The sequence below is a fragment of the Gallus gallus genome, chromosome 7, assembly GCF_016699485.2.
Source record: "Gallus gallus isolate bGalGal1 chromosome 7, bGalGal1.mat.broiler.GRCg7b, whole genome shotgun sequence".
Taxonomy (NCBI): Eukaryota; Metazoa; Chordata; class Aves; order Galliformes; family Phasianidae; genus Gallus; species Gallus gallus.
Window position 1 is genome coordinate 29264130 of NC_052538.1, and position 20354 is coordinate 29284483.

The window sequence follows — 20354 nt, forward strand, 5'->3', positions numbered from 1 at the left end:
GGAGAAAAATAATGGGTTGAAACTGAGTTTCTCAGTTTACATTTTAATACAATTTCTATTGCTGCCTTGTTGTTTCTATCTCGTTCACCAAAGATCTGATCCAAATCCTTCTGAAGCATTTCTCTAAAATAAGCACATACAATTCCTTTGTAAAGATCTATCATGGAGCTTACAGAAGTATTAAATTTCCTTCTTGAGATCTGATCTACTTCATTCAAACCATCCATTACATTCTCCTAAACGGAGCACAGGAGAGCAGAAACTAAATTCTAATGTTCTTTGGAAATGTAATTTATCCATCTGTAAAATAAAATTGAGGATATTTTCTCTTATGAAAACATTACAGCGCTGCTGAGAAGTAAATCTAATTTTGCCTTGAGATTTGTGTACCTAAAATATTCACCACGACAAAAATAAATATGCAGCGTATTTGCAGTACGCTAAAAGAGACAGTCCTATTGCATGGGATTATGCAAACTAATTCTAAAAGAGAAGAGCCCCCCCACAAAAGGGGGAAATAATTCGTACAGCCGTTTCTTTCAGGGAAGACACAAGGTCATCATGTGAACTTCTACAATAGGAAGCAAACTTCTTAGTCAGGGGCTAAGAATACGGGAGTCCTGTGATATCTGTAGGCGTCAAGAAACACAGGCGTGTGGGCTTCTTACAATATTGACCTGCTTTTCTTCAAATGCCTTAAGAACCACAGCCTAAGTTCCTCCTTGTGTGTTTCAGTTTGTATGTTTTCCACTATCGATGACTGAGAAAATACACGACATCTGTGCGTCTCCAGATGTTTTGCCAGGCACAACAGAGCTGAGCTTCATTACACCTTCCCACAGCTTTTCCATCACTGCGTAATCAGGCAGGACAGAAAAAGCTGAGGGCGTGCCCCTTCCCTCTCACCTTAGTTGCTCTCTCTCCTCGCATGAACGCATGCAGCTTGATATTAGCAAGGGATTTAACTATCGCTCCATTTTAATATGAATTATGCGTTAAAAATTTCAAAATATCTGCTCAGTAACTAAGTGCCATTGGCCATAAAAAGGCATTGCTGCAGTCTCTGTCAGTGCTGCAGCCACAGCTCTTTGGATCTCTTTGCCACACATTAACTCAGCGACCTTGGATGAGCTGTGGAAGTTTACTGGGTCCCAGCATAAACACTTACAGGAAGGAAGTGCAAGATCAAAATGGAATCGGATGCTGTGAGATGCACACACGATCCCACCACTACGTTTTGCATTGTTTTCAGGTCCTCCAGGTTCTACAGGGCTGCTGTTTTACCAGTTTTAATGAGTGAATTTTATCTATAATTTCCTTCCGAAGTCGTGAAGTCAAAATTTAACATAAAAGCACCTCGCTGCATGTTCTGGCTTGAAGGCAGAAGAGCAAGGACCGAAGGTCAATGAATCAATGCAGTATTATTTATAACATACACTCAGAATGCATTAAAAAACACCAGGCAGCCTGAACCGAGAGCTAATTCACCGCATTTCCTGGAGCGCTCAGACCACAGGCCTTTACGACATGCCGGTTTCAAGCTCCGTCCTACTCCTCCAGCCCCCAGTTCGTGCTGTGACCGTGTCCTGTTCCTCCATGGTTCTTATCTATTCGACCTCGTCTCCCCCCAGCATCTCACTGACGAGACTGCAGAAACGCTCGATAACGACTATCTGGAGGAAATTCTCTTCCATCACAGCTGCTCCCGTCAGAGGGAACCCCAGCGCTGCCGAGCCCCTCATTCGCCGACGGGGAGCGCCCGCTGCGGACTTGCAGCGCCGCACCCCTCGGCGCTGTGCGGCTGAAGGAGCCGCGATCCCGGCGGCCGCGCACCGCGAGCGACCGCACGGCGCGTGGCAGCCCGGCAGGCCGGCAAGCGGAACGCCGAGCGCCTCGATGGGCCCGGCCCCGGGGCGGGGCGGCCGTTCGCTCGCGGCCTCGGGGATGGATTCTCGGCCGCCGGTATCGGCACGGCACCATCTTGGGAGGGCGGGAGGAAGGGGCGGACCGCGGGCGGTGCCAGCGGAGCTGCGGGCCCTGCGCGGCGCTCAGGTACTTCGGCGGGCAGGGGGCGGCCGGCGGCGCGTCCCGGTGGTTGTGCGCGGGGGAGGGGAGGCGGACGGCGGTTCCCCCGCTCGGCCCCGCCGCCTGTCAGATCCCACCGGCCGTCGTGGGCGAGAGGCCTCCCTGCCCGGCCCGCCGCGCGGAGGGGGCGAGGCCCGACCCGCCTCGCTCCGCAGCTTGCCCTGGGGGCGGCTTTCCTTTTCCCGTCGTGCGTGGGCGGAGGGGCCGCGTGTGTGGGAGCCGTCCCCGCCGGCACAACGGGGCTGTGCCGCCCCCTCCTCGCACGGCGCCGGGCCGGAGGTCTCTCCTGGCCGTCCTTCTGTCCGGTTGTCTTCTCTGGCTCTCACCCCTGTTCGCTCTGTGCGTGAGCGCAGGGAGAGACCCCGTGCTTCCCCCCTCACGGTCCCTGCGGTGTGCACAGCCGTATCGCTCTCAGCCTTCCACTGCGTTCTGAGCGCGTTCAGGGAATTCACTCACTTCCCCTTCCTCTATTCCTGCTTCTTTTACCCAGCGATAACTGGGCAGGAAGGGAAGAGCCCGTTCAGGCTCGTGTTCCTGAGAGCAGTGGTTCCGCAGTGTGCCCGCAGGGCTCGGCCTTTGGAGGGCCGAGGGGTGACGTGCAGCTCGGAAGGCCGCTGTGCTCGCTGTTATCAGAGGTCCGTGGCTGTTTGTCCTGTGACACACTGCGATATGTTTAGGTCTTGCTTTCGACAAGATTAGATGGGCAACTGGGGAGGTAGATGTCACTTGTTGTTCCTGGCAAGCTGTAAGTGTGTAATTACAGGTGTCTAACAGATGTCTGTTGCTCTGTACATGATTACATTGAAAGGGCTTAGGCAGCCTGACGTTCATTTTTTTCTCTTCTGTTATTGGAGGAAAGGAAGAAGCAGGCGACATTGGTCCTACTTGCCGGCTTTCAGCCTGAAGCTGCCGTGTACGACTGATGTGGCGATAGATGTCCATGCCCAGCAGCACGTAGTCATGCTGGGATGCTGTATGTATGTTTTCCAGTATTGCATACAAGCAGATTTCTAAAGCATCTCTTTACGTTAAGCTAAGTTTCTACTCCTTTTTTGGTGTTGTTGGTAATAGAATTAGAGTGTTATCTCTGCATGTTATGGGCTTGTGTAACTTTTTATGCAGCTGAGAAGGGCGATCTTTACTTGCAGCGCTTAATATTGGCGTGAAAAGCTTTAGTCCTTCAATGAGGTCCTTTGCCTCATTGTGTTCTGCAGGAAGCTTGTCCTGAGTGAGGATTACAGGGCTTCGGTGAGCACGCTTGTCAAGCTGCATAAGCCTCACCTCTCCATCTCTTCTCAAGGCTCTGGCTTTTACTATCACCCAGTGGCACCTCTTGAGAGCGAAGGTTAAAGCTGTGTTAGACTAACACTGCTGTAATGTACATTTCCAGATTTAGAAGGATGTTTTTAACATTTCAGCCAGTTTACTTTCAGCTTTTTTTTTTCTTCTTCTGCTAAGATGCAATGCATTGTTTCTGTTTATCTTATCTTGAAAGTAATCAAACATGAAATGAGAATCACCTGATGGTGACAGTACATGTTCAAAGAGCGGGGGGGTTCCCCCAGAACTTGTGGGATGGGAGCAGCCAGTATAACTGGAAAAACTAAAGCTGTTCCTTCTGTGGGTAAACCTTGGTATGTTGTCTTTCATATTATATTTACACAAGATTATTTCACATGCAAGGAAGAATTTCAAGTTGAGCTGCTCTCTTCGTAGTTGGTGACTGAGCTTCTCTTCTGGGTATCGTGTTATTCTTCTGAAATACTTCTTTGGGAGCTTAGTTTTCCTCATAAAAAAACCTAGGGGCAATGCTCCTGTGTTACAATGATTTTTCAGTCCTTTTACTCATAAGGATCTTTTTCTTAATCATGAGTACAGTGAAAGTGCTTACGTATCTTGTGAACTTCATGTGGTTTTCCCCTTTAGGGCTGAACTTTTACTGAGGAGTGGGCAGTAGAAAAAGTGATAATGTGTCCACTGGAATGTGTAGTGCTATAGAAACAAGTCTGCATCTTAAGTGTTGCTGTAGTTATACCTTTGGGTCCTTTGTAGTCACTTGCCCATTCAGTGTAATAAGAGTTGGGTGAGCTGTTAAGCCTTCTGGCTTCAGTGTAAGCAGCAGCTGAGCACTTACTGTGGATTATGTGGATACTGTTTTTTAAATCTTCTTTTGTTTTTGAGTACCGTAAATTGAAATGGTGAATGGAGTGATATAGGATCAAATAGTAACAAATACTGTTGCTATTTGAAAAGCAAAACACAACAACATGACAAGAATCGATAAATGTGCTTTTTTCACATGCTTTTCTTTTTTTTTCCAGAAGATCTTCGTGCAACTGGCTGAAAAATGGTTCTGCAAGATGGCAATTCCAACTCTAACACTATTAAAATGGTAAATAACGTTGAAAAGACTTAAAAAGGTAGCCATACAAGTTGCTGAAAATTATAATGACATTAAGAATTGCATTTAAAACGAACATTCCCTTAAATATTTACATTCACTCAGTATATTAGAAGTTATACAACATGGAAAGTGTATTTCCTAGTAACGGGAACAGAAAGCAAACATAGGCTGAAGTATCTGCTAGATGTAACAGGCTGAAATACTGTATTGTAACTCATCCTTTCTGTTTCCAACTGTGTGTTTTCTGGTAGTTAAAACTTATCATAACTCTATGCACTTGATTAATTAAATATTTTGAAAGGAGAAACCTTTGCTCTTCAGGAGAGGTGTCTGACAGAAACAGTATTACTGGCTTCCTTCTCATAGGAGCCGCTTGCATTCTGTTAATAAGGAAGGAAGAGACAGTGATCTTTGGAACATATCTTACAGTAAATGAGCCTGTTTTCATGCAATTCAGTGTTGTCTTGCTAGTGCTTTGATATGGACCAATTGTTAAGGTTCTCTATGTATATGCCTCTAACATCTAGGACTTGAGCAACAGTCGATGCTAGTTGGACTTTTAATTTTAGAAAATATATTGCAAATCTAAGTGCATAATACACAAACAGTTTTTCAGAGTTTTTTTTTTTCTCTAGGAGATTATCTTCACTGTGACATGATCTGTGAAATGCGTTAGCGTTTTCTGTCTGTGTTTTACGCTTACTGTGGAAGGTATGTATGAGCAAAGTAGATCTTTCTGTATTCATTTCTATTTGAGTTGATTGCTGTCATTGTGCAGAAGCAAAATACAGAGAAATATGTATAACTGCATTCCATTGCAAGTTTGGGAGTACTCCTTCTTTGTAAGTAGTTAGTAGGATAATATGTCTAAAACTTCCCCAAATAGTAGTTGGTATCTCTTTGCATTCTGTGTGAAGTGTTACTTTCTTTTAGTCAGCTACTAGCTGGAAGATGCATCTTGCTGCACAATCAAGACTTGTTAGTTGCTTGTTCTTGAGCCTTTTTCCTTGTTATGGAAGAATGATTAATTAGGCACTCAAAAATGCTAAGGAGATACTGTCTAGTCAAAAGAGCAAGTAGTAGTTACTATTACTGTAACATAAGGCATACTGTAGCTTTTAGGAATAAGTATGTTCTTTTTAATTTGAATTTTAAATCCTATGTATAGGTAGAAATGAAATGATGTAACCTATTGATACTCTGAATGACTTCATGTAACCTCTAAGCCACAGAGTACTAGGAATTCTGTTGTCCTTGCCTCCACTCCCACTGAAGGATCCTAATGCAAATAATTTGTGGAAGCCTAAGATAGTACTAAGCAACTACAGAATGTACACAGTCTCTAGGCAAAGATTATACAGGTTGCGTGCTTTGGAGCAGTCTGTGGTGTGAACAGAAGAGTGATGGGTATGAGCATGTCGTGTAGGGATCTCGAATTCATTAGGCAACTGTAATTCCTTCCTGTTTCCACCTACCTTTCCTCTAACTATCCACAACATGTAAGTGGTGAAAGGATGGAGTAGTTTCCTATTTCTGATGTATCTTAGCACTGTTTTTTGTCACCCTGTAGCCTGACAAGGAATTAGACTTTTCCTATAGATCCTTTGTAACTTTTTAATTCCCAGCTTCAATTTTGGCTGTATGTTATGCAACAATGTGAGTGATCAGTAGGCTATATATAATAAAACTTAATATAATGGCTTGTAGGTGATTAGTCATAATAAAATGGCAACACAGTTGGTACACCATAGTACATAGTATCTATTAAACCAATTCCTAAACACTCAAAAACCCTCACAAGAATTCTAAGCACTACAACCTTCTTGTTAGACTGCTCAGATTTAAAATAATATCTCTATTTTTCTCTTTGAAAACAAATGTTTTCTTCTTTATTCTGTATTGAATAGAGATTGCAATTCCTTGCTGAGTCTTTCATAACCTTGCTCCTGTCTTACAGACTTCTACTTGCTTTTGTCAATCCCACCATTTTATCAGGAAAGTGGAATAATTACCCAGAACTAATGCCCACACATGGAATGTATCAGCATAGATCTAGTGGTATAATTATACTTCAGGAACTCTGCTTGATAATCTTTTTCTTTGGAAATAATCTCTTCTGAGAAATGGAGTTAGTAAAAGTGACAATGTTTGAATGTGGCAAAGACTATTTACTGACATGAAACAAAGTGGGAAATAGGGTCGTGATCTCAAAAGCATTTGTGCATTCTAGGGAGCCTGCTTTGGCAGGACAGTTAGACTAGATGATCTTCAGAGGTCCCTTCCAACCCCTATGATTGTGTGATAAATAAGATGTGATTAATCCGAAGAAAAGGCTTGTCTGGGAAAAAATAAAAGTAAAAAAAATCATGCGACTTCCTCACTGAAGCCAGTGGCACTGCTGCAGTCATAAAAAAAAAATGCATAAATAATGAAAAGACAGTGAGTGATTGTTAACGTGTGGAAAAATCCAAGTAATTTAAACTCCTATAACTATATTAACAAAGCAGTTCACCTGTCTTTACCATAAGAGTCAGGATTTGCTCCAAAAAGGTGAATCACTCTTTGGCTGCTTGAAGATGGTGCATGTTTGAGTTTTTTTATGCTGATAAACAGCAAGGAACACTATATATTCTATAGCAAATAAACTCTTAATCCATTTTATTAAAACAGGCAAATAAATTAATGTTAATCGTAGAACTACCATATGCATGTTACTGATTTTCATTAGAAAGTATTTGTAAGTCTACTATGAGTAGACAGAACTATGAGACGTTCAACTCTGTCCTGTATCTAAACTTGTATTTGAGACTTTTAAGGATAGAAATTGAGGTTTTCTTAAGTTTGTCTTAAAATTGGCACTCATAAGGCAATATGACAAGACTGAATCACTTTCTGGTAGCATTATTGAAAATAACAGTGCATGTAGATCTGCTCATGGTCAATGCTTGAGTTAAAACACAAGCAGTATTAAAAATATATTTTTTTTGAAAGAATTTATTGAACTCTTAACACTTAATGAAAACACTAAATTAACATTTAGTTTTAGTGCAAGCTGCCACAGAGTCAAGCTTTCTAAAGTCAGAATGTGCCATTCTTTTGGCCAACCCAAGCAATATCAGTTCTGTTTTCTTGTAGTTACTCTGTGCTTTGAATAAAACAGAAGTACTTTGCCTTCTGAAAGAAAAGGAACGAAGGTTGATGTATGCACAACTGCTGTGCTCATTTCCTGCACATAAGTTTTACTGTTTTCATTCTAAATAATCATCTTCCAAATGCAAAATTTTGTTTCATACTTCTGCTCTTTCAGTACTCTTTCAGTTTCAACAGAAACAGTTGACCCGTAAGCATTTAAACCCAGTTATGCTTTCCTGATAGTTCACCAGATTTGCTCTAGTTGAGAACTGTTGCTACCTTGAACAAATATTTCTAAGGTCTGTGAGACGTGTATATGAAAAAGATAATAGGCATTTTGTATTTAAAAATATGAATTTCTAGGTGTGATTTCTGTGTGGCTTTCATAAGGCGCTTTTTTTGCTAGCTGACAAGCTTAAACCTAATTTGTAGGTGTAGTTCTGATTTCTCAGCATATGAAGTGTTCTTAAGTGGCTATTCCTGTATGTGACGTAGCAAAGTCACAGTCCAAATCACAGCTCTTCGAGCTTTTCCTTTTAACAGGCAAAGCTTTCTCTTGCACGCGTGCTTACCTGTTGTTTGAAAGATTTTCGCTAGAATGCCTATACCTCATGAATTATCAAATAGATACTTAAAGTTTGAGTTCAGGTGCATAAATCATCTGTGTTGTTTTTTTTGTTTTAGTTTTGGTTTTTTTTTTTGGTCAAACTAACTCCTGCCATCAGCTTGGAGTATCAGAATTTACAGAAATGCAGTTACAACTTATGCAGAACTTATAACGTGGTTTTGGAATTTGCATGCTTCATCTGCTTGCTTCAGTGCTACAACAGTAGATAAATTGTTGAAAAGTCTAGATTTGCTTTGTAATTGTCCCTCACATCTCTGAAAGTCTCATACCAGATCTGTCAAAGATAGACTTTTTAATGAACATTAGCATGTGTTTCCTGGCATAGTGGGTCCATCTCATATATCTGAAATGCTTTGGGTTTTGTTTGTTTTATCATTTTGTTTTTGTTTATTTTAACTTGCTGTTTGTAATCTTCTGGGTTTTATCCCTTTATTAATACTGAATAGGTTACAAATGGTGTGGGTTTTTGTCATGAATCGAATGAGCTCCCAGAGCAGTTCATCTTCTCAGCGTAGAAGAATGGCTCTAGGAATTGTCATTCTTCTCCTTGTTGATGTGATATGGGTTGCCTCTTCAGAACTCACTTCTGTAAGTATTCCTCTATGCATCTTGAAAGAATCCTATTTAAGAGGAAAAGCTCAGAGGGAATACAGTGCCTCACACTCAGTTGGTTTGAACTTCTTTATGTTCTTATCAATGAGGAGAAGGTAGTGGCCTTTAGGTTACCGAAGTCACGTGTATATGCTACAAGTTATGAACGAGCTCAACTCCATGACTACTGGCTTCAGTGTAGAAGATGTTAATGACAGTTTTAAAATGAAACAAAGTAAGCTCAGGAAAATGTACTGTAATTAGGGAATTCATTTGTTTATTGCTATTTTGATTAAATAATACCTAAACTTTTCTTGAGTAGTAAATGAACTGTAGCACTACAGGTTAGGTAGACTTCAGTACAGAAAAACCATAAGTCTAGGATCAAAGGCCTTATTTATTATGGAGTTACAACCTGTAACTGTGGAAAAGTTTGTGGTAATTAGCTCATATATTCAGTCTGAAAACTGGCCTGTATTTACTTAACATTAAGTTTTAGGACCTTAAGCAGAGCTTTAGCAATAGAAATTGAATTTTTAATGAATTCTTCTTAAATTCAGGTTCCTAAACAGTTGGAATTATGGTCTTTCTCGGTTTTGAAATGAGAGATATAAAAGCGTTTGTGCATCAGCATGCTGTTATTAATATGACATTTTTTTTCGATGACCTGGTGGAAACGCTGCTGATACTGAAATGTTACTTGCAATAATGTTTTCTGGTTTGTGCTTGCTGCGTTACTGCTCTTAAAATTGGTCTTTTATTTAGGAATATTTGCATATAAGTGCATTTTTGGTCCTATGTTCAATAGCAAATCAATACATTGGTTACTAAGTAAAAACTAGCTTTCCTTTGGTGGTACAGTACATTACAAGGTGCTATTTAAGATGGGTTGGGGGAGGGTGTCCTAGGAGTAGGTAGGACCCCCCTTGTCTCTTGATCGTGGTTGCCAAGACCTGGAGAACTGATTTTTGGAAACCAGACTGTTCTGTACTATATATATTTGAAACTGTTCATTCATTGTCATGAATTCCAACATAACCAGTAATTTTCATACTGCAATTATTTTCTTTCCACAGTATGTTTTTACGAAGTACAACAAACCTTTTTTCAGTACTTTTGCAAAAACATCTATGTTTGTTCTATACCTCTTGGGATTTATTGTTTGGAAACCATGGAGGCAACAGTGTACTCGTGGGTTTCGTGGAAGGCATGCAGCTTTTGTAAGTATTTTAACTTTGAACTGCTTGTAGAAGTTTGTATAGAATAATCTAAAATAGGCAATCAGAATTTGTATGCTTGCTTAAATGTTTTAAGACAAGCATTTACAAATTGAATAATGGCACAGGCAGAGAAGACGATCATAATAGTCTTGACAGTAAGAAACTGAAGGTATAAAGTATGCGAGGAATCATGAGAAGTGCTCTGCTGAGCCAGAGCATTGGCCATTTAGCCTTGTATTTAATCTTAAACGGTTGCAGGGGATGACTCCTTTCAAGAAGAGCTGATGAGCCTCACTGTTGTGGGCCCTTCTGCTTCCCTTACATCTGTAACCAATTAGTATTTGAACACTATAGTTAAATTTTATTAATGACTCTTTTTATGTCTGGCAGAACTGTGAACTGTTTTTTGAAGAGACTTTGAGGTTTTTAAAGTTCTATGTAAGAAATGTTGTAGAGCCATGATTTTATTTTATTTATTTATTTTTTGCTGTTCTTAACCCTGTACTTGGTAACTTTTATGCATGTGAATGTGCCTTCTGTTGCTCATCCTAGAACTGAGCACAGTTTGTGCGAGAGTCTAAAATTATTACAGAAACAGAGGCACTTTTAAGGAAGTAAAAGATGTTGAAGAGTGCTTGTTCTGTGCCAGTGTTTCAGAATGCTGAGCAGCAGGACTCAGGAAACAGTAAGGCATTTGGCCTGATGCTAATCTTGCACTCAAGCAACAGAAAAGGTGATCCAAGAACATGTAGTTAATAATATCTCCTTATAGAAATGAGCTGTATGAAAAGAACTGATTTTAGTCCTTCTGAATATGTCAGCCTTCACTGATGGTGACAGCTGTAAATGTAATGTACTTAAATAAATAGTGTTTAACTTCTGTGGGGTTTTTCTCTTTTTCTTTTTTTCTTTAAATCTTGCTTTAAATACATGGAAAACATTTAGACTTGGCTGTTATCTTGGCATAATTTTTGGTAGAGCAGCCTACAGGTTCTTCACTGGCAGTAATGACTAATAACGATGAGGTATGCACTAAAGGAAAATTAGTTGTACAGAGCAGTTAATGAAATCAACTAATCTGAGCAGGTGAGTAGAATGAGGGGCTGCTGTCCAGAGTGCATTGTGTAGTGGTTATATGGACCGCTGAATCCAGTGCAGTACTGTGTCAAAGGTAGTGATACAATTGTCTTGTGAACTGGTGTTTTTTTTTGCAGAGCCTTTTTGTTTTTCAAGCAGTTTAGTTAAATATTCAACAATATGATTACTACAAGTGCCTTTAAAATGCCTTGTGTTTATCAACCTGAACAAAAACGGCATGCTTATAGATGGTTATTTCAACCGTGATTGTTTAGGTAAAGACACCTTACTGTAAGCCCTTTTCCACTTCAAAGACTTTATTTAGCAGATACCATTTATTACTGGAACTGTAGAACAGCCAACTGCCAATCAGGGAACAGGTAGCAGCCTTGTTAGCTTGTGGAAGGAAAAAGGACAAATAATAGCTGACCTCATCCTAATTGAAATCTTGTTAAAACTAAGTCAAGGGTTCCATGCTTTTGTGCAAATCAGTTTTGTCTCAATAAAAGAATCAAAAAGAATATTGTAATGTATGTGTAGTAACTTAGGGGAGTGTCTCACTAACTGAACTTTATAAATTTTGGCATTCTAACAGCCTGATCCTGCTGGATAGCTGGATATTGCGTTCAGTGGGGTTGCTGAAGATAAAGGGAATTGCTGAAATTGAGTTATTTTCTGAACTTCTAAGCCCTGTTGATCATTGGAGTGGGGATGATGGGGAAGGAATCGTAACAGAACTAGGAAAAAAATATTTAAAAACTTGTTCTCAAAATAGTGTCATCATAAATAGTTACATTTAAGGTTCTTTTAATTAGTTTGCAGATGCTGAAGGTTATTTTGCTGCTTGTACAACAGATAATGCTGTAAACAGTTCTCTGGTAAGTTCCTTAATTTGGGAAGGTTGGTGCTTTATATTTTAACATGACACCATTATCTTGACTTCTTGTCTTTTAAAGTGTGATCTACTTTTATCTAATACCTTTTGGCAAAGGAAAATAGTAACTTAAATATTACTAGTAAGTACTGCAAGTAGTGTTATTACATGTTATGGGAAATAAAGATTCTCAGCTCAATGAAATGTGTATTTAAATGTTTCAGTAGTACTTTATGAAATAAATACTTAGACTGCAAAAAGCAAATGTTTAGATATTGAGATCAGTAGTTGCCAAAGCAAAATGTTGACAACTAGTGGTAAAGCCAAACAACTTTCAAGACAAATAAACAACGTTCAGTTAGCTGAGTATCTTGTATTCTGTGTTACTGCATTGCAGTTGGAGAGAAATGGACTGTCTTCTTCCTTCCAGTGGATGAAGTGTTGCAGTTCGCTGAATCAAATGCCAGTACTGGTATTCTGCTGATAAGCCAGATGGCATTTTTGTAGTGATTTTCATTGCCCATAAATGACAATTTGTTATGCTTCTGTTGCTCACGGACTGCTGCTTAATCTGCATACAGAAACTGGAGGCCGCATCCAGAAATGAATTCAAAACACAGATCTTGATCTGAAGCTCGCACTGTTTCTTTAATAGCTTAGGGGATGGCAATTGAGCGTTGACAAGTTACAATATGTAATATATCTCTTACACTGAATGAGAAGTTGAAGAGAGATTTTTCAGAAGTATTCGTCATTTCATTCTTTGTTATTTCAACTTAATTTATTTATCTACATTTAAAAAGTAATCTTATTAGTTTGCTCAATGCATTAAGATCACCTGACCCTAGAAGTAGGATTCATTGTAAAACAATTTGGAGTTAAACGCTCACAAAAATTGTGGTCCTAAACAAGGAGCCTAATAAAAATGCAGCTACTGGAACATTTTTATTATTTCACTCCTACAGCTTATTAATTTAATTTTAATAAGCAGCTTAACTCTTGTCTTATTGGAAGCTTATTGAAACTCCTGCAAAGTGTCTTGAATACCAGAGTTCTGTTCCCAGACATGTATTTTGACCTTTAGTTGTAGTTCACCAGTTTCAAATAGATTCATTTTTGTATGGATATGCTGTATTTTCTGTTTCTAGTTTTGCATTTGGACAGAAGTTATGGATCTATGGAAACTTCTGTGTTTTTTGAGTTGTTTTCTCATTTTAAATCAGTAGGTTTTAATTTTTCAGGGATAACTTTTGTGTTCATGACAGATATACTCAAAAGCACCCAGTTGTAAAATGCAGCGGTCAAATAGTAGTATGTTGAATGTAAAGTGTAGGTAATATATGAGCATTCTTGATATTCAATTAGATATGATTTTCCTAGTATTCATCAATCTTTTTGTTGTGTTTAGTTTCAAAGAATTTAATTCTGCTTGTAATTTAAATATCCTACTTAATTGTATTTTACTTACACTGCATCTTTTCAGAGCGAACCTTTATATGTTCCTGTAAAGTTCCACGATTTGCCAACTGAAAAAAGTGGCAGTAATAATAATGATACAGAGAAAAGTGAGTAAAGATTTTCTGGAATACTGAAATGCTAGTTCTTTGATTTATTTTCTTCTTTATTGGTATAACTGCTGTCATGTTGCAGGACTTGCCTTTTTCCTTTTCTTTCTCCCTCCCTCTTCCCCTTAAAATCTCATGATGCATGAATTGCAGTCTCATATTTACTTTCAGGTAGAGAAAACATAGGCCTATCGTTCAGTTTACCTTTCTTGGTCACTACAGATCCAGCCTATGTTTATCTCAAGGGACCAGCTGGGTTCAGTACTTGTGATTCTTTCCTTCTGGGCTTGTATGACCAGCAGCAGTGAGCCTCTGGAAAAACAAGCTATTGTCCTTTTTAGAGCAGGAGCAAAGCAGTCAAAGTAAGAATTTTACCAGTCTATGTGCATTCTGATTTTATTTGAGCTTTACTATCATGTGATAGTAGCTGAAACAGGCCTAGCTGTCCCAGATAATTAAAGAAATGTTGGCTGTCTGAGTCCAGTTGTGTCTGATCCTCAGCAAAAGGGTCCCTGGTTATAAAGGGGAAAGTCTCTTTGTTCATTTCTAAATGACATCTCTAGAATTGCTTTGTTAGGCTCTGCTGTCCCATGGTAGCAGGGACCAATCACTTGATGATTGCTTGAGCTAGAAGGTTTTTTCTTTTTTCTTTTTTTTTTTTGTATTTTAGAAAATGAGGTATTGTTTCATATCAAATCAAGTTAATATAAGTGTACATATAAATGTAGTGTGTAATGTTTTCTTTCCATAGGAAAACAATGCTACAATAATTTTATAAATGAAATCTGGAATTGTCTAGTGCTGATATTCAGATTAGTTAGAGATTTCAAATGGGAAGTGACCTTATGATCTCTGCTAAGCTTTGACAACTGTTGGACACTCTGATACTCTGAATAACTGGCCTTGCAGTTAGGTATAGTTGTGTGTAGTTTTTGGTTAACTTTCTTTATTAGATTAATAGTCAATCTTGCTTGTAATATTTATCAGTACAGAATAATCCCTAATTAAAACTTCATTGTTGTCTTGTGGGTATTTTTGACAGGAAAGATGCTATTTTCAATGATGTGGGTTTGTTGGTGCTTTTTTTGGATAGACAACTGTACTGATTTCAAGCAGTAGTTGTATTTTGCCTCAGTAGCAACCTACCAAATAGCAAAATAGTACTGTAAGAAATAAAAATAGTGGGAAGTCTTCTATTTGGATAAAAACTTGTCATAAATTGGGGAGTATTGTATCAATGCTGTATTAAAACATCATAGTTTTATTAGTACGTTGTGTTGGCTTGGAAAGTTTAATGATCCCATGCAACTTTTTTCTTTTTTTTTCTCTTAAGCTCCCAAAAAGCCTCGTGTGAGGTTCAGTAATATTATGGAGATTCGGCAGCTCCCCTCGAGCCACGCGCTGGAAGCAAAGCTGTCTCGCATGTCATACCCAGCAGTGAAGGAGCAGGAATCAATATTAAAAACTGTAGGAAAACTCACTGCAACTCAAGTAGCAAAGATTAGCTTTTTCTTTTGCTTTGTGGTATGTGCTCTGTTTTTTTTTTCCTTTTCTGAAAACTATAGATGCAATTAAAACTTAGATAATTTTCACTATTATTATACGTAGAGTATTGAGAGAAATAGTATTCTTTATGTCTCTTTTTCTAAAAAATATTATCAGTAGTAAAACCTGCCTCATGCTGAACGTAATCCTCCTTGGAAGGAGGATAACAAAAAAGAAATCCTGGGTTTCTAGTTAGCTCTAAGGTCAGTTGTAGAAGATGCACAGTGATTTCCATGCTTTCAAGTCCTATTGTCCAACACTGGATATGATTAAAGCAGCAAAATCTGGAGTTGCAGCTACACAGGCTGTTTCCACCTTCAATGAAAATGGTCTGAATGTATTTCCATGTATACACACATGCAGATTTTCTAGACTAAAGTCATTATGTTCAAAACAAATCCTTTTCATCCCATTCACGGATGCTGCTAATAGCATGTCTGTGTATTCCTTCTTGGACAGTACAAGTAGCCTTGTCTAAGACTTCAGAGAGTAACTTCTGAATCTGAAATTTTCTTAATGAGATGTTAATGAAGAAATGTTTCATAGAATCATAGAATCACTAAGGTTGGAAAAGACCCACAGGATCATCCAGTCCAACCATTCACCCCTCACCAATGGTTCTCGCTAAACCATGTCCCCCAACACAACATCCAAACATTCCTTGAACACCTCCGGGGTCGGTGTCTCCACCACCTCTCTGGGCAGCCCATTCCAGTGCCTGACAACCCTTTCAGAGAAATAGTATTTCCTGACGTCCAGCCTGAACCTTCCCTGGCGCAGCTTGAAGCCGTTCCCTCTAGTCCTATCACTAGTCACATGAGAGAAGAGGCTGACTCCCAGCTCCCTACAACCTCCCTTCAGGTAGTTATAGTGAGCAATAAAGTCTCCCCTGAGCCTCTTCTTCTCCAGACCGAACAATTCCGGCTCCTTCAGCCGCTCCTCGTAAGGCCTGTGCTTCAGACCCCTCACCAGCTTTGCTGCCCTTCTCTGGACACGCTCCAGGGCCTCGATGTCTTTCTTACAGTGGGGGGCCCAAAACTGGACACAGTACTCGAGGTGCAGCCTCACCAGTGCTGAGTACAGGGGGACAATTACTTCCCTGTTCCTGCTGGCCACACTATTTCTGATACAAGCCAGGATGCCATTGACCTTCTTGGCCACCTGGGCACGCTGCTGGCTCATGTTCAGTCTAGCATCAATCAGGTCCGTTTCCTCTACACAGTCTTCCAGTCACTCTGCTCCAACCCTGTAGCATTGCCTGGGGTTATTGTGGCCAAAGTGCAGGACCCAGCATTTGGTCTTGTTGAACCTCATCCCATTAGCTTCTGCCCAGGTATCCAGCTTCTCCAGATCCCTCTGTAGGGCCTCGCTACCCTCAGGCAGATCGACACTTCCAGCCAACTTGGTGTCATCTGCAAACTTAGTGAGGATGTACTCAATGGCCTCATCCACGTCATCAATAAAGATATTGAAGAGGACAGGCTCCAGCACCGACCCTTGGGGAACACCACTCATGACCGGTCGCCAGCTGGATTTAACTCCATTCACCACCGCTCTCTGGGCCCGGCCCTCCAGCCAGTTCCTTACCCAGCCAAGAGTGTACCTGTCCAAGCCACAGACTGCCAGCATCTGCAGGAGAATACTGTGGGAGACAGTGTCAAAAGTTTAAGCACTTGCTGCTTTTTATATTTGAGGGAATTGACAGACATGAATCTTTCCAGAGTTTTTTGAGGCATTAAGTGTAAGTGTTGTTTGCTTTTTAGAACGAAGATTAGGCTGACTAATGTCCCGTCTATCTCTGGAAATTTCTTTGTAGCCCATGTGCAGTAATTATCTTGTTTTGCAAGTTCTTCAGGATAAAAATACCTTTAGATAATGTGTTACCATTATGTTATTTAATTATGTTGAAGTTCTGAAGTGTATTATTCCATTATGATACATGTAGTTGAATGTGGTTGGTTTAACTTTGTTCTAATTTTGTCTCTGTCATGTAATGTAATCAGTAAATTATTTTTCTCATTCTCCAGTGGTTCTTGGCAAATTTCTCTTACCAAGAAGCTCTATCAGATACCCAAGTTGCCATAGTTAATATCTTGTCTTCAACCTCTGGTAGGTTTCAATTACACCATCAGATGTGCATTATAAAGTTTTATAACTTCAAATTATTTTTGGTTGTGTACACATTGCTTGTGTAATGTTTTAGCTGTGTTCTTGGGGAAATGATGAGGCTTAAAACTATTTGAAAAAATCTATTTTAAATGTCACTATGCAATTGCGAAGTCTTAGGCTTTCTTTATGATTTCACCGCTTTTTGTTTTTCAAGGAGAGTATATGTGTCTATATTTAAAGTAAGTTTGAAGGAAATTAGTGTAAGTTTCTGCCAAAAATGCATACAATTCAGAGTAAAGCCATCTTGGTAATTTAAAAGAAGACTTTTTGGGTGTATAGAACTTAAACCACCTAAATATTGTGTATATATATATCTTTATAGTTTTTTTGAAGGTTTTGAATATGAGCTTTAAAATTATATTCCTGTTTTGAGTTGTTTTATAAAAAAATAATTTTAAAAGCACACTGACTTTTCAGGCTTACTGCTGTTTGTTAGTATGTCAGCTGTTCTCAGTTGAGTGTGTATTTATTTGTTCGTTTGTGAATTCAGGTCATGATGTGTTGGTTTCATAATAGTTGCATTTAAGATTATGGGTGCTAAGATCGTGTATTTGAAATGACTGTGAAATATAAAGCATAAAGTGTCAGTGCTGTTTTCTGAGCAAACTAGTAAGAAAACTGAATTGTATAAACTCTTCTCATTTTGTCTTGCAGGGCTTTTTACTTTAATCTTAGCTGCAGTCTTTCCGAGTAACAGTGGAGATAGATTTACTCTGTCCAAATTATTGGCAGTGTTTTTAAGGTAAGATAATACAATAGAGCATTTAATCAAAAACTCCATGGTATGCTGAGAAGACAAACATACCTATGGTGTCTGTGACAATATATTGATGTGCTTTTAAATCCTCAGACAAATGGAGGAAAACATCTTTTTAAATACTGCATATTGTGAACAGTTCATGTTTGCATAGAAAATAAGATTAATCAAGTTTCTGTTGGAAATGTGTGGTTACTTTTTAAACTCTGATTTCTCAATGTGCATTAGAAAAATGGAGGTGACTTGACATGTGATGTCTTGTCCGCCTGCTTTATTAGATGCCTCGTGCATTGTTTAGGGAAGTGGGTTTTTTTGTTTTATAGCTTTGGATCAGGTCTTAATAATACAGTATTCCTTTTGGCTATGCCAAAGGTCAGCTATGGTTAATTAAGACCGTGAAAGGATTGAACTCTTTTATGAAATTTTTCTTCTCCTTCCTTTTTTTTTTCATCTTTTCAAAAAAGCTTTTGTGTTTTAAGTAGCATTTTGCATTTCTTCTTTTTTTTGCTAGCATTGGTGGTGTGGTACTTGTTAACCTTTCTGGATCTGAGAAATCTCCTGGAAGAGATACAATAGGTATTTACTTACTTTATAACTGTAGATTGTGTGGTGATGAGTACCATCTTTTGATAATACTCAGGACGTTGTACTGAAGTTGTGTTCTATACTTAACACTTCATGAACTGTCTCTGTAGTTTCAACTTCTAAAGCTAGTTTATAGCTTAACTGACTCAGTGTTTACATTTTTGAGCTTTCTGCATTTTCCATGTTCTTTACATAGTGATGGATTCCATAACAAAGAATTTGTATCTCTGACCAGTTTGCAATAGGTATGTTTTAAATAGCTGATCCTAATGCACGTGACACTTGACATGTCTTAAACTGGTGTTTTTCATCTTTACAGGTTCCCTCTGGTCTCTTGTAGGAGCAATGCTATATGCTGTGTACATAGTGATGATAAAAAGAAAAGTAGATAGAGAAGATAAACTCGATATACCAATGTTCTTTGGTAAGAATAAAAACAACGTTATTGGAAGTTTTAATTCAGTGTCATTACATTCTTTGCTTTCAGGCAGTTAACATATATGAATGGTTAAAGGGCTTAGAAGAGCAGTGGAGGTAGAGAAGGCTTGCTTTTGCCATGGTTAATGAGTACTTAGGAAACGAGTTGTGTGAGAGGTTTCTTGTTTGTACTCCTAACAATGACAGATAACGCTACCTGTAGGAATGTGGACAGACCTTTTTGATGTCAGTTTCAAAACTGTAAATATCTGTACTAAGTGGTGTTTGTTAGTGTAAGGTACAGTTTCTTACATTCCTCTCTCTGAAAGACTTAAAATCTTGATTTGTTGCATCTTCTACGTATGTGTGTTGTCAGAATAGCAGAGTTTGAGATTTCAGTTGTTGACGCTGAACAATATTTATTTTTATTAACTTAATATTGTTTTTACACTCAGGTTTTGTAGGACTGTTCAATCTGTTGCTGCTATGGCCAGGGTTTTTTCTACTACACTATACCGGCTTTGAAGCATTTGAGTTTCCCAGTAAACTGATATGGATGTGCATTGTCATTAACGGCCTTATTGGAACAGTTCTGTCAGAGTTCCTCTGGTTATGGTATGTACTATTCATGTAAATTTCACAATATAAATTGTTTTAACTGTGTCAGCAAATATTGGGATGTCAAATTGGTAGGAGTTTTGCTCTCTAGCTTGAGGTACAGGGTGTCATCCATTGCCTCATGATGTCCTGTTTAAGAGCAGCAGGTTTCTTTAAAGAGCAAGTGGTGTGTGGTGCATAGTTTGCTACAGAACTCACATTATGAGATTAAAAGCCTTGGTAGTATAGAATCACAGTAGCAATAGGATAGCATGAATTTCTGTTTTAACAGTTCTTCAGTTTCTGAGGCCTTGTGGAAATATGAGTCAGAATTCAGCAAATAAGTATTCTGTAGTTGATGTGCTTGTTTAAGTCTTCAGAGAAATACTGCACCAAATCTCATTAAAATGCATTAATCACCAAATTATGGCAACTCATATGTCAGCCTAACTTCTGTTCGTTTAATGATAGGGTAAATCTGGATTGGTCTGCAGCAGAAGATTGAACAGGAAACTTCTAGGTGAAAAGCTCAAAAAATATAGCAGAGTTGAAAACCTTTGTGTATCTCCTGGAAGGACAATGTTATTTAGGAAATTTCATAATGATGAAATTTCTTTTTTTTTTTTTAATTGATGAGATGGGCAAGTTGGATTTAATTGCTGATATTAAGTTATTTCAAAACGGGAACACAATGCAGATTTTTATACT

At 38.9% G+C, this 20354-nt stretch overlaps 1 protein-coding gene across 13 annotated transcripts in view; it reads left to right on the plus strand.

Moving 5' to 3' along the window:
• The first annotated feature begins 1999 nt into the window (after positions 1–1999).
• Positions 2000–20354, plus strand: part of SLC35F5 (solute carrier family 35 member F5) — a 31550-nt gene continuing 13195 nt past the window's right edge. The window contains exons 1-15 of one of the 13 annotated variants that reach the window (XM_046944121.1): positions 2000–2720; positions 2945–3062; positions 4407–4477; positions 5125–5200; positions 8696–8837; positions 9917–10060; positions 11953–12015; positions 12409–12483; positions 13495–13576; positions 14910–15100; positions 17149–17230; positions 17945–18032; positions 18559–18623; positions 18952–19056; positions 19505–19664. In XM_046944121.1, coding sequence (XP_046800077.1) covers positions 8703–8837; positions 9917–10060; positions 11953–12015; positions 12409–12483; positions 13495–13576; positions 14910–15100; positions 17149–17230; positions 17945–18032; positions 18559–18623; positions 18952–19056; positions 19505–19664 — 1190 coding nt within the window. In that variant the 5' untranslated portion in view covers positions 2000–2720; positions 2945–3062; positions 4407–4477; positions 5125–5200; positions 8696–8702. Of the gene's footprint in view, positions 2721–2939; positions 3063–4406; positions 4478–5124; positions 5201–8695; positions 8838–9916; positions 10061–11952; positions 12016–12408; positions 12484–13494; positions 13577–14909; positions 15101–17148; positions 17231–17944; positions 18033–18558; positions 18624–18951; positions 19057–19504; positions 19665–20354 lie in introns of all 13 variants that reach the window. The other 12 variants (XM_046944120.1, XM_004942978.5, XM_015289939.4 and 9 more) reach the window with 12 other exon arrangements.